This window comes from Saimiri boliviensis, chromosome 1, assembly GCF_048565385.1.
Source record: "Saimiri boliviensis isolate mSaiBol1 chromosome 1, mSaiBol1.pri, whole genome shotgun sequence".
Lineage (NCBI taxonomy): Eukaryota > Metazoa > Chordata > Mammalia > Primates > Cebidae > Saimiri > Saimiri boliviensis.
This window is the reverse complement of record NC_133449.1, coordinates 234,169,893-234,184,457: the sequence shown is the minus strand read 5'-3', so window position 1 is coordinate 234,184,457 and position 14,565 is coordinate 234,169,893. Positions and strand designations below refer to the sequence as shown.

The window sequence follows — 14,565 nt, the reverse complement described above, 5'->3', positions numbered from 1 at the left end:
TTTCAAAGTTTAAAGAGCTAATTGCAAGGGTTGTTGCAAAACAGAATCGGCATTCTCCCTTTCCCTTCCTCGGAGGTGACTAGTTGGAACTCTTTGAAGTGGTTCGTTTGGTTTTGCTTCCACAAATTGGAGTGATCTCTTTCTATTCCTCTATTTGGTTCTTCACTTACAGACACTGTCTACCTAGTCCCATCATTTAGATGATTTTGATGTTTTTCATACCCACCCACGCTGCTTCATCAACATACTCGTCCTTTCTATCCCCTCGTGTTCTCTGTAAATTATATCAGTAGCATTGATTAGGTCAATATTTAACATTTACGTGATCCTAACTATGTAAACTGTATCTCTAGCTGAGCTATAGCTGCACAACGTTGTATTCTCCTTAGAGTTCATAGTTTTCCCCATGGAAATGTTCTCTTAGCTGGGTAGAGGCCATCTCACCAGCATACATCTTTGTTTTATAGAATTACACATAGGTCCGAACTTGGGATTTCACCCCCATGATTTCAGGTTACTCATACTCTCTAAAATTCATTTGTTTTTATTGCATTTCATAAAATAGCATCAAGTATGGCAACAATGTGGTTGAAAACAATTTTAGGAGGACCTATAGTTATAGAAATGCATCAACTTTGGTCATTATTTTAAAAATATAGATAGCTACCTCTTCAACAATGTAGAGAAAGCATCTAAAACAGTACATAAAATGTTTCTGAACTTCTAACTATAGTGCCTTAGGATCAAGAGGTATGTATGCTTATTGCAAAATTTGGTGCTTTCCAAATACTAAATCAGCCTCTAATGCTTGCAATGTTGAAATAATGTTCAGGAAAGATATCCTAACAGTAGTTCTGAAAGCATAGTTTAGAACAGCATCAGTCTCACTTAGGAACTTGTTAGAGATACAAATCTCCCTCTCGTTTAATGAGAAAGAAAAGGTGGGGAGCAATCTGTGTTTTAGCAAGCCCTCCAGATGATTCTGATGCGAAATGGAGTTTGAAAACCAGTGTCCTGGACAAACATTGTATAAGTTAGGGATCATGCCCAGCTGTTAGTAATAGAGACCTGAGATGACAGTGGCTTAAAGCACATATCAAGTTTTCCTTCCGTAAAAGAAGACTGCAAATAGGTAGTCTTGGATGATTCAGATGTCATATTTTCACTCTGTTCCTGCCATAAAACGCCCATCCTCATGGTTTTAAAACAGCTGCTGAAATTTCAGCTATAGGAAACATTCTAGGCAGCAGGAAAAAGCAAGGAAGGTGGGGAGAAGGCAAGCTAGGTAAATCACTTTCCAAGTGCAGTCAGATACCCTGCCCAGTGACTTCGGCTTATAACTCATTTACCTATCAGCCCGTAGTTGAAAGGGGAGCTGAGAATTAACAGCCGGTCATAGTGTTGCTTCGAATAAAACCAGGAATGCCAGAAAGAATGGATACTAGAAGGAACTAGCAACTTCTAGAACTTTCCTGGAACGGCATCATTCATCAAAGTCAAGCTTTTAAGAACATTATTCTGAAATAACTCTTTACTATCCATGCATTAAAACAGCATCTTTTATTTCTTAGAGGAAAAACTACATCCTTGTCTTAAACAAAAGTCTTTGCTTACTTTGAGAATCTGAATAGCTATTTATCAAAATAAATGAATACAATTTATTTCACATAAGTAGAGGCTGTAGCTGTATACATCGACCAACGGTCCTACACAGTTTTTGAGAGGTTGATTTATAACAAACATACATGAAAAACAATCAATTAAAAATACATTCTCTTCAGGATTGTAATTTATCTCATGGAAATGCATCATAAGGAAGTAATTCAAGGAAAGGAGAGGCTATATGTACAAAACGGTTGATAGCATCGTTATTTATGACAGTCAAAATAAAATTAGTTTATAATCCAATGTCCTACAGTAAAGGAAAGGCTGAGTAAATTGTGGTATGACCATTACATAGCCATAAAGACCATGTAGCAACATGGCAGAGTGATTGCAAAAATATTGGGAGTGACGACGAGAGTCAAAACACGTGTATATAGATAAGGGCATTCAGGGAACTATAATGGTTTTGTCAGGATGTTAGAATTACGAATACAAGTGGTTTCTGTTTAATTTTCTTTATTGTTCAATTGGAAACAACAAAGAACAAAACAATACACTGCAAGAACAAAAAAACAAATTTACCCAGGTTACTGGCCATGATTTTCCCTCAGATTCTTTTCTGGCTGTTTGTCTTACGCATGATTCAACTGAGGGTGCTCCAGGAGTGTGTGCTTTGCTGCTTTGTGGGAAGGCTGTACGTAAGACCCAGTGAAGAGTCTTCCTGTGGCTTTTGTGTGCCCACGTGGGCTGACAGCCTCATCGTCTGTCTCTGAAGCTGTTTGTTTTGCATCATCATTGGGTTATTTTTTTCCAGTACTGAGAACAAATTTACAATCATCTATTTATTCTCTCTTGCCACAGATTCCTCATAATCAGTTTCATGAAACTAGAAGCCAGTTGTCCCAATTTAGATGTAGGTTTGTAGGTGCCAAAGGGAACAAAAAAATATGGAACTTATGTAGGAATCAAATCTATCAGTCTTTAATATGACACTGTGTATAGACCTGCCTTCCCACCACTGCCACCAAAAAATAGTCCCCCATTCCTGAAATTACTGTGGATTCGCATGGTTGTCCAGCTTGGTAAGAGCTAGAATTAACCTTAGGTTGAGTACACTGTTAATTTTTTTAGGTTGAAGATTCTCCAAATGCCCTAACTCCTCAAGATGGATGGAGATTTATGAGTGAAATATGCAACCCCCTGGCTTATCTGCTTACTAGGTAGGCTGGTGACTGTTAGATTTAGAAAGAGTGAAAGAAAAATGGCCAGGGAGCTTCTTGGAGGGTGTTGGTGATAACAAATGCTCAGCTCAGTAGAGCTGGGAGAACAGAGCAGAAGATTATCAGGAATCCTCTACCAGCAAGGCCTGGGGACACTGGGGGATCCAGGCACCACATGTCTGTACGCTTACAACCAAGGCAGGAGTCCTTCAAAGAAAGGGAAGAATCTTGGCTGGGCTTGGGGGCTCACACCTATAATCCCAGCTACTTGGGAGGCTGAGGTAGGAGAATCACTTGAACATGGGAGGCAGAGGTTGCAGTGAGCCGAGATCCTCCCATTGCATGCCAGCCTGGGTGACAGTGCGAGACTCTATCTCAAAAAGGAAAAAAAAAAAAGAAGAATCTTGATGTTCCAGGAAGTGAGAGACCTGAGATAAAGAAAACTACTTCCATAAAGTAATCAAGCAAACAAGAGTACTTACCTAATCTTAGAGGAGAAACAAACCTGAAGGAGGACGAAGACAGGGAAATCCTGAAAGACTCTTTGAAATTTTACCAAATTAAACGGCTTAAGTTCATGTGCCTCTATTGTGCATAATACACATACTGAATTTCTTTTACACTGAAGTGAAATTAACTCTGCTCCTTAAATACCGGGCAAGTGCCATAAACTGAAAGAATCTTTGTAGGGAACCAGCAAAACTAAAGAAAGGAAAGCTCATCAAGACCAAGGGTTCAGGGTTTTGGAGCACATTTTATTTTACAATACCAGAGAGTTAACATCTAGTAGCAGCATAATACAAAATGAAACACCAATCTATTTAGAACTAATGTTACAGGAACTGTATTTTGAAAATGGTAAGGAAACAAAATAAGAGATTTAGAGACCAGTCAATATAAATGCATTAAAAAAACCCAAAACTCTCATTTCATCATCAATGCAAATAAAAATCATTTGTAATAACGTACATAAGAATACATTCACTTACATTCACAAAGTGGATTATCATTTTTATATTACATGAAATGTGTCAAAATATATGTAGGTATATCTTCACATTTGGAAAGGCAAGATGAATCTTCAAATTTAAATATGTATATTTCACTTAAAGTAACCAAAATATTAAAAATAGCAGCAACACTGGTCTTTAAATACATCTAATATTACAAGAGATTGTTCACATAATATAGGCTATTTGGGTAGCTCTTTCATTATTAATATTGTTTAATATCCACATACAATTTAGAAACTCTAAGGTTCTGGTCTGATCTTTGAATAACTTAGAGTCTAGATTCAATAAAGACTATACAAAGAATAATTATAAACACAGACTGCAGGACATTCTCAAGAACAAGGAGGGAATCATACCCAAAGGTTTTAGGGAAGAATCAGGTATGAAGGTGTACAGGAAATCTGCAGGATTTCCAAGGCAAAAAGGTGTGATCTGACAAGCTCCCTGAAATGTTAACAAACTGAGTCCAGAGAAACGTGTGAATGTCTCGAAGGCACTTTCTCCTCTTCATCCTTCCATGTTCCCTTTGAATATGGCATTTAAGTGATGAACAACTTGGGAAGTTTCCCAATAAACAGGGAATAGAATAATTTCTCACCAGGAGACAAGACACTGGATCAGGAGGTTATTTGTTTCCCAGCATTTACGTTTATTCTCATGACCAAAGGCATAAAAACCAAGATTTCAACTGGACCTCGTGTATTTCATCCTAGATGGTGGGAAAGTATTTCTAGCCCCATTCTCAATGTAAGCCACTGCACCAACCTGCTAATCCTATTGGCTTAGAAAGAAACCCCAAATGGGGTTCCAGGGGTCTCCTCAGATCTGGATTTGGTTACAGAAGTTGCCCCTGTGACTGGGGCCTCTTTTTATATTTCAGTGGTTTTTCAGAAAAGGTAAATGTGTAAGTCTTTATATGGAGTTGGACCTTTGTTTGCCTTATATTAATTACTACAGGTATCACTCTCTGACATTTCAATAGTTTGTACCTATTTTCAAACCACTTCATAAACTATTTCAATCGATTCTCACAAAAAAACTTGCGAGGAAGTCAGGATAGGCAACCAAGTGCTTATTTCGAAGACCTGGAAAACTGAGGTTCATAGAGACCAAAGTGACGTACCTGTCCACAGTCATATGTGAGTGAACCAGTGTGGATCTTTGGCAGAACTTAGCTCTATACAATATTTGCTTGTTTTGAAGAATGCGGCTTGCTAACAGCTGTTTCTGAAGAATGAAGTTAATTTGAAGGGGGTAAATAAAAACGAGTTCAAGAGAAGAAAGGCAGCGAGAAGTGGTGTCAGCTGGCAGTTAGTATCATGAACTTGAAAATGAGCAAAGTGCATTTCATGTTTAGAACACAGACATTTAAAAATATGTAACACTTAAATCTTCCAAACTGTCCTATGTTGGCCTTGATTTACTACATCTTTAAGTATAATATCTGAGGCTACATCGCTATTTACTGAGGCTGCCACTGAGACACATGGTGACCATGAAATTTTTACACGAGTTCTACAGTTTCCCAAGAGACTGGTGAAAATGTTATTGCCTATTCTCAGAACCCCATTCCTACCCCCATTTCACTTCTAGAACAATTCCATTACAGATATGTGTGTGTATATGTGTGTGTGTATATATATGTGTGTGTGTATATATATAGATACACACACACACATATATATACCACAGTTAGGATATCTTTCCTGAACATTATGTGTGTGTGTGTGTGTGTGTGTGTATCTATATATATATATACACACACACACACACACACACAATTCCTACCCCATTTCACTTCTAGAACAATTTCATTACAGATATGTGTGTATGTATGTGTATATATATACATATATATCTGTATGGAATTGTTCTAGAAGTGAAATGGGGTAGGAATTGTGTGTATATACATATATATATACACACACACATATATATACACACACACACACATACACACACACAATGTTCAGGAAAGATATCCAAACAGTGGTTCTGTTTATATATATATATGACTCATTTGGTGGCTTTCTCAAATGTGGGTTTTAGAAAATATCCTTAATGAATATTCTTGTTGTGTCCTTAGGAAAATTAGCCTTTTTTCTTCTATGGAACTAAGCTGAGACAGACTGCAAGAAACATACAGTTTTTATCACCTTATATCTGGATTCCAGTTGGACAGCTGCTGGAGATGAAAAAATTTTAAATGACTGTAAGAATTAATTTAGAAAGATGTCATATTTCACACAACCTTTTCAAGAAAGTTTAGTGACTCTTAGCTTGACAGTTCCGTAAAACAAAATTATAATAATTCCATGGGGAGGATTCCATTGTAAAGAAACTTACCTAGAATGGTAACTTACACTTTGAAGACTTAGGCTTAATGCTCTGGTGTGTGACGCTTGGAGCTATTAGTCAGTTCTTATTTTTATTCAGGAAATGAATTTTAAAGAAACAGTTGAATTAAAAAGGAGGCCATTCATGATACTGTTGTGTAACATGATAACAAATGTTGTATAAATCTCTTCACTCTTCTTTAGGCACTACCTGTCCCAACCCATATCCTCACCCCCTTCCTTAACTTTCATACACCTATAAATGCTCCCCTCAACAGTCTCCTCAACCCTGAATTGACCAAGTAATGCACCAAAAGGCAGATTATGCTTTGGCAAGCAGGAAATTGGACTATTCTTTGAGATTTTTCTGAGGTAGTGAGTCTTTCCTCCTCTGCTCTAATGGTTAAGAAATGTCTTGGAATCTGAGTTAAGAGGCAAGTGGAGTGTTGGTCACAGTACTTAACACTACTCTGAAATGGGTGGTTTACATGATCAGATGATTACCACATACTTCAAAAGCTTCTTCAGTAGAATCCTGTTATGTGCAGAACTTAAAGATATCAAGGTTGCTATGATGAGGATAAGCCACAGTCTCTAAAAAAGTGCCTAGGTGCTCAATAATATTTGAGGACTGACTGAATGTTTAAGATCTCTGACTTAGCTCAGTGAGATTGCAAGCAAAAACAAACATTAAAAAAACCTAACCAACTGCGGATAATATCATCAAAGGCTAGATCATTTTCCCTTGTGCAACGAATTCTGGACACCTTTTAAAGTCTGGGATAACTGAGTTTAAACAGTATTGGGCATAGTATAGTATTCCATTCCATACTGACTCCATTTATCGGGTACACTGTTATTTCCATCCTGATTTTACTATCATGATGTGGTTGTGAGATTTCTATCCATAAATAACTTTTCTGAGGACAAAGTGACCCAGTCTCTCTGTTGTTCCTCTAGCTTTTCTGCCAAGCATTTAATCAAGATAGGGTCCACCTTAGAATCAAATTTATTGGCAAACCAATGTCCATCTTTGATAAGCCACCTTAATTCTGCAGCTCCATAAATACACACGCTTCGAAGGTGAGATCCGGTACAACTGGGATACAAAAAGCCTTCATAGTAATTCCACTTGACAAGGCGGGTCTTACTCTGCAGATCAGACACATCCTGGGCTGATCTGGAAATCTCCCCAGGTATTCCTGGAACCCGAATCAAGGTAGCCCAAAAGTGCTCATCAGGAGAGTATGTGTCTTTAGACCAGGCAAAAAAGTCTTGAATGATGGAGTTATTGAAGATATATTTGACAAATGCTTGACTTAAAACAAAATAAGCACTGCCAACAAATATCTGAATGTTATGGGGGGGTGCTTCCTTGGAGATATTTGTCCTTATTGGTAGCTTCACATATTCATAAGGCACCCGTCTGAGTTCATGATGGTAAGTGAATCTTTCCAATTTACCGTTAGGGGGTTTCACCGTCTCCAACATATTCGCTCCATTGAGTTTTTTCAACTCTGACACTAATTCAAAATTTGACTTCAGGGGAAAATCTTGCCCACACAGGTTGATAACGTATTTCCATTGGACTGAAGACTTCAGAAGGTCTGACAAGCAATTTAAATCAGCTTGGAGTCTGGAAATGTGGGCATATTCCACAGCCTCTAATTTGGAAGCAATGAAAATATTGGAGAAGCACTTAGCTAAATTGTTCATGGCAACTTTGAAGCTATCAGGGGCCTTACGATCATAATGGATGCAGTAAATATTGTGGTGGTTGTATATAGCGTGAATAAGCCTTTCAACCATAATTGCATCTTTGTGGACAACCAGAGAATAGGCTATTGGAAAGCTTTTCTCCTCCTTTGAAACAAGCTTTTGAGTGTAACCTCTTAGGGTCTGATAAATGTCACAGTCACTGGTCATTGCCACAACATCATCATCATCCAAGTCAATGATGTCCCTTCTTCTTATTTCCAGACTCTTGCCAATTTCCAAAGGCTCCTGTTCATAGATACCCGAACAGTTAACTTCATACCTGACTTCAGCCTTAACATGAGTGTATCTGTTCCTTACAAAAGGTGACGTACTCAATGAGTACTCAACCAAGTAAATGTCTCTTTGCGGAAAGAGTCGTCTCACATTTAGAAGCTTTAACAAGGAGAACAGCCATAGGGTTAAAAACAGGATGAAAACTTTCTGCTGTAGGGTATGTTTAAAACATTTGAATATCTTCATTCTGTAAGAAGAGAAAGAAATAATCCAGTTGGAATATTAAGAGAGAATCCGGTCAGTTTATCCAAAAATCTATTGAGCGCCTACCACATACTACACAGAATGCTGGCCCCAAAAACGAATGAAACAAGGTTTCTATCCTTGAAAGAGTCCAGAAATAAGGAAATGGAATTACGAAGAATGGTGGTATTTTGGAGTATTCTGTGTTAACTATACCTAATTTTGAGAGACGTTGGTTTCCAAATAGAATGGAAGGTAATGTAAACTCCTAAAATATAAATATAGCATGGCTTATATTGTCTGCATTTCTGCTTAGCATATTTGAGGAGGGATTGCTCTGGTTTGGGCAGAGGTCTAGTGAACTGGATGTCATCAAGAGAGCCTCAAAGATGCAAAGGACTCACCTGAGGCCAAAGGGAACATCTGTCTTGATTCTACCTCCAGATCCTGATTAGATCCACATCTGAAGTCAAATAAGGAAAGCCCAGTGAAACCCACCTTTAGAAAGAAGAGTGGTGGGCAGATACTCAAAGGAGCTATAGTAAGTATTAGAGATTATAAAATGTATAGATAACAAAATTGGGTAAACCTGCATATTTTCTTTATTTTTAATTTTGTTAATGCTCATTTTCACACAGGGATTAACCATTTAGCCCTTAAAATAAAAACGGCCTGATTCTCACTGAAAGTAGTAGGTGGGAGTATAGTAACTACTTTGGGGGGCAATTTGGAAATAGCTGTCAGTTTTAAATGTACTCACTCTGAAGATGCCCTGTGTGGTTCCCTACAGTGTTTTGTATTCAACAAGGAGGTTCCCTATGTGCTTTGTATTCAGGCAAGACAGGAAATATCTCAAACATCCTTGAACAGTGCATTGATTAAATTACATTACATGTAATTTAATTACGTCCATGATATGAGAAAAGGCCTGAGACCAATCTGCATGTACATGCCAATGGGGAATAATCTCTAAGATACACCGTGAAATAAAAACAAGTAAAACGTAGAAGCATGTATAGTATGCTTATGTATCTATACATACAAAGAACATACGCTACCAAACTTTTTCTTTTTTCTTTTTTTGAGATAAGGTCTTGCTCTATCACCCAGACCGGAGTGCAATGGTGCAATCATGGCTCAATGCAGCCTTGAATTCCTGGGTTCAAGCGATCCTCCCACCTCAGCCTCCCAAGAAGCTGGAACCACAGGTGTGTGCCAACATGCCCAACTAATTTTTTCTTTAGTCAGGACGGAGTCCCACTGCTGCCCAGGCTGGTCTTGAACTCCTGGCCTCAAGTGATTCTCCCACTTCAGCCTCCCAAAGTGTGGGATTACAGGCATGAGCCACCACCCTCACCCTAACTTTTTTCTTAAAGGACCAGATAGTAAATATTTTTGGTTCTGTTGGCCATACTGTCTCAGTCACAACTACTCAACTCTGCCTGTTTTGGTGGGAAAGCAGCCAAAGATTATATTTCAATGAGTGGGTGTGGCTGAGTTCCAATAAAACTTTATTTACAAACACAGGCAGCTGGCTGGATTCAACCCACAGCTGTAGCGTTTCCAAAAGGATACTGTATATACACACAACACTGGTAACAGGAGTTGCTCTGCAGGGTAGAGTGGGAAAGGACTGAGGATTGGGGCCTGGGTAGGAGGAGGATTTACTTATCACTGAATATCTTTTAGTATCATTTGCATTTAGAAATGATTATACTACTTTTTCAGATGAAAACAGGCTGACTAGGAGGAGGGTACAGAGGTACTTAGAGAGAGCAGCAAGAAGGTGGCCCACGAAGTACTAGCCCAAGGCTCCAGGACAGGAGGCTGGCAGAGCCCCTACGGCTGAGGCTCGGATACTGAGAACTGGTGAGGTCCGAGAGCCCACGTGCAATTTCCTAACACACCTTAATAAACATTAAATGGAAGACATAATCATTGTATCCAATTTTATTCAAGAGAATTACCAAGAAGTTGGAACACAGTTTAATTTTGTAGATTTCATCTGTACAGACCAAATGACAAAACTCTTCCCCGGGAATGACATCCCACCTTCCTCATTCACCTCCACTTAAATCCCTCTGTTTGAAGAACCACACTTTCACTACCACAAACAGTACTGCAGAATCCCATGCTCCAGCCACACCTCATCTCTCCTCTGTGGGCTGCCCCAGGTGCCTACCCTCAGCTCACTTCTCTTCTTGTGCATACTTGCCCCCATCTCTGGATTCCACCTTCCACACTGATGCTTTTCTACCTTCCAACACCTTTCCCGCCAGCCCTTACCTCTTGCCCAAGCCTCAGAGGTGAACCTGCAGTTGCTTGGGTGGACATTGCCACTTGATATCCTGCAGGCACTCAGCCTCCACGAGTCCAGAACTAAACTCGAAACCGAACTCGACATCCTCACTTCACCTGCGTTTTCTGTCTCAATGGCGAGACCATCCCCCCACTCATGCATGGCCCATGCTTGAAACCAGAGTTACCCAACTCAACCATTTCCCTCACACCCATGTTAACACACCACCTCATAAAAGTGTCTCAAATCCATCCCTTCTTCTCCATCCCCACTGCCAAGCCAGACAGCATCTTTGCTGCATCAGCACCCAGGTCAAGAGACTCCTAGTCAGACTCGTGGCCCTGGGTCCCTTGTCAGGTCTCAGCTTTCTGTTCCTCCAAATCACACCGAACAGGGTCCCATCACTCAGGTTCTGAGCCAGGGTTCTTGCCAGTTGTTCTAAAACCATGGAAAACTGTTCCCCCCCACATCCCCACCCAATGCACAAGGCAACTCACTGCAACTCCAGAAGCCTGGGCATGTGTATGGAATTGAGTGCTGTGGTACAATAGAAGACTAATCAATCCCAAACATACGTGTGTGTGTGTGTGTGTGTGTGTGTGTGTGTGGTCACCGTCTTAATTCATGGTCACTAGGCATAAATAGTATGTAGCTTACAGAAATGGCTAGAATTAGAATGGGCCTAACCCAAAGTAAATTTTGGCTATTTCTTTTCTCACTTTATTGGTCCATGGAATCTCTAATTAACGTTAATTAGCACTTCCCCCTGAACCACAGTGGTAAAAAGACCTCATATTTTAAAGAGACTTACTAAGTCTCCCAGAGTTGTCAATCATTTAACTATCATCTTCACACTTACATAAAAAGACAAAGGCCAGCTCCCCGCCTTCTTACTCATTTCTAGGGCCTCTTCTGCACCCAGACATCCCTGCCCTTCCTTAGAAGGCCTGGGACACACACATCCTGACTCCGGCCTGGGCTGGGAGAGGCTGAGCTGGGCAGGAGGCCGTGGTTGCCTGCCCACAGATAGACAGTCACAGGACATTCAGGGAAGGAAGAGGTTGGAGGCACCCAGTGAGAAGTCCTTTGGCCCCTGGCTTTGTGGTCCACATCTGAGAGTCAGGAACAAGAATGAACTTCAAAGGAAGAAGGGTAGGAAAACAGGACAGCCCAGGCAACTTGCTTTCTCATGCACCTTCTTCCGCCCAAGGCATCTTTAAGGGAGAGAGCTTGTCTGTCTTGGGGTCAGCCTTTGATACCCTTTGAAACGAGCAGCTTTCTCCAATGGCTAGAAATCACTCCCCGCCCCTTTTTTTAAGTTCTGGGATACATGTGCAGAACATGCAGGTTTGTTACACATAGGTATACATGTGCCATGGTGGTTTGCTGCACCTATCAACCCGTCATCTAGGTTTTAAGCCCTGCACGCATAAGATGCTTGTCCTAATGCTCTCCCTCCCTTGCCCCCCACCCCTCAACAGGCCCTGGTGTGTGATGTTCCCTTCCCTGTATCTGTGTTCTCACTGTTCAACTCCCACTTATGAGAACATGCAGTGTTTGGTTTTCTGTTCCTGTGTTAGTTTGCTGAGAATGATGGCTTCCTGCTTCATCCATGTCCCTGCAAAGGGCACGAGCTCATTGTTTTTTATGGCTGCACAGAAATCCCTTCAACTGAAAAGCATTCTTTTCCCTAAAGAGGTTCGTAGGTGCAAAGCCACTTGGTATGGAGTTTCTGTCAACTCCTAAAGGGGGGTGTTGGCCTCCTCCCAGCTGCGGTAGGCACTAATAATAGTGAGGGGAATGGTGGCAGGAGGTTAGAGAGGCCCACGGGTCCCCAACCTTGGCTCTGCTGACTTTGGCTTCCTCTGAAAAGAATATTTGTGTGACACCCTTGGGCCCCTCCCATCGGGCTCTGCAGGGGGTACACCCCCAGAGCAGCACAGCCCCAGGGGACACAAGTTATAGGGGGTGGGGGTAGGCTGGCAGAGGCCCCAGGCTTGGAGGAAAGAGAACCAGCTCCTGAGTTCTGACCAGGTCTGACCAGAGTCAGCTGGGCTGAGGCTGGCTGTCACGTTGGTTTCTAGGAAACCAGACTAGCAATGTCACCTTCTGCAAACACTGCACCCAGCACTTTCCCTCTTAATGGCTTATGGGCAGGAAGTAGGCAGGTGTTTTGCCGCCAGGAAGTTAGTCTTCCAATGACATTACAAATAATGCCCCACCCATGGGAGAAGCAGTATTTCCCCTTCTACCTGTCCAGGTAGACAGGGAGGTCTGACATGCCGTGGAGTTTATTGCCACATAGGCACAGGTTCCTAGTGATGGCAGAACTGAAAAAGCTGTAGCAAGGTTTGGTGGCCATAACTCAGGTGAAGTATGGCCTATAATAATTTAGCAAAAACCTGCTCCTCGCTAAAGTCCCAACAGGGATGTGGAACGAAGCGTTTCCCGCAAACCATGTTCTTCTCCGAGCTTTCCCAGGCATTGTTGGAGCCTGCAAGGAAGCAGCAGGGGCACAGAGGTGGAGCCCAGCGACGTGGACATGACGCATTCAGGGACACCGCAGCGAAGTGGACATGACACATTCAGGGGCACCGCGGCAAAGTGGACATGATGCATTCAGGGACACCGCAGTGAAGTAGACATGATGCATTCAGGGACACCGCAGTGAAGTGGACATGACCACATTCAGGGACACTGCAGCGATGTGGACATAACACATTCAGGGACATTCCAGTTAGGTGGGCACAACCGCATTCAGGGCTAAATGGCTACAACCGTTAGCGGCTCTTCAACCAACTCTTCTTACCTTGGCAATTTACAAACCAGGACTGTCGAAGTACAGATGCTTCCCCTCCCAGGGTAGAAAGGGGAATGGTAAATCAAGAATGGGAGGAAGGAGACTGAGAAAATGACTGAATAAGGTTGAGTTTAGGGACCAAGAATGCCTGCGCTTTTTTCAGTACCAGGTTGTGGGGCACTAGGGAGACAGGAAGAAAATGCTGGGCTTCCAGATGCCACCGACCCTGGGCTTGAGTTCCTGGGCTTGAGTTCCTGGCTTAGTAGCTGTAAGACTTTGATCCAACTATTTAAGCTCTCTGAAGGCCAGTTTTCTTGTTAAAAGCGGGGCTGGACTAGAAAACGTGGCCAGACTGTTTTTTAAAGTGGCTCCGTGATCCTGTTCCTCTCACCGGGCGTGACCTTCCAACCAGCATCTCCAGCTACCCTCGCACCGATGCTTTCTGGCTGACAGAGGTTTTGAACCTCCCTGGGACGAAGCTCCCAGAGAGATGGGCAGGCCGCCAACTTTGCTGTTTCGCAACTTCACTGTGGATACCTCCAGACACTGGAAAATCTGAGGTGATTAGGGACTCCATGGCTTCTTTAAAGACCTTGCCCAGACCTGTGGCTTACTCTCCTGATTTTCAGTCTACCTCCTATTTCCCCACAAAGTCTCAACAAAATGGGTATTTTAGAATTAGTGCCTGAAGGCCTCCATGTAATAATCTTTATTAATTTTATGTATATTCATTCCTCAGTATATGCAGAGGATTCATTTCAATCTATGCACACTCAAATCCCACAGTCAGCCCTGAGGAACCAGGTATGGGAAAAGTTGGCCCTCCATACGCATGGGATTTGAATCCTACAAATATATTTTCAATTTGCATTTGCTTGAAAAAAAAAAATCTGTGTATAAGTGGACCCCCCTGAAGTTCAAACCTGTGTTGTTCAAGGGCCATACTGTAGTTATGATTAATGTAGAATCACTGAATCAAGAGTTCTCACTACGGGCACTGTTTTAAGTACTCTAGGTTTTGGATGTAATGATTCAATCCCCTCAAGAGATCAATGAG

At 41.5% G+C, this 14,565-nt stretch overlaps 1 protein-coding gene across 4 annotated transcripts in view; it reads right to left on the bottom strand.

Annotated features, from left to right (window-relative positions):
- Nucleotides 1-3,559: 3,559 nt before the first annotated feature.
- Nucleotides 3,560-14,565, bottom strand: part of GCNT4 (glucosaminyl (N-acetyl) transferase 4) — a 29,567-nt gene continuing 18,561 nt past the window's right edge. For all 4 annotated transcript variants that reach the window (XM_039469237.2, XM_010341125.3, XM_074384710.1 and 1 more), the window contains exon 2: nucleotides 3,560-8,413. In XM_039469237.2, coding sequence (XP_039325171.1) covers nucleotides 7,054-8,412 — 1,359 coding nt within the window. In that variant the 5' untranslated portion in view covers nucleotide 8,413 and the 3' untranslated portion in view covers nucleotides 3,560-7,053. The remainder of the gene's footprint in view (nucleotides 8,414-14,565) is intronic.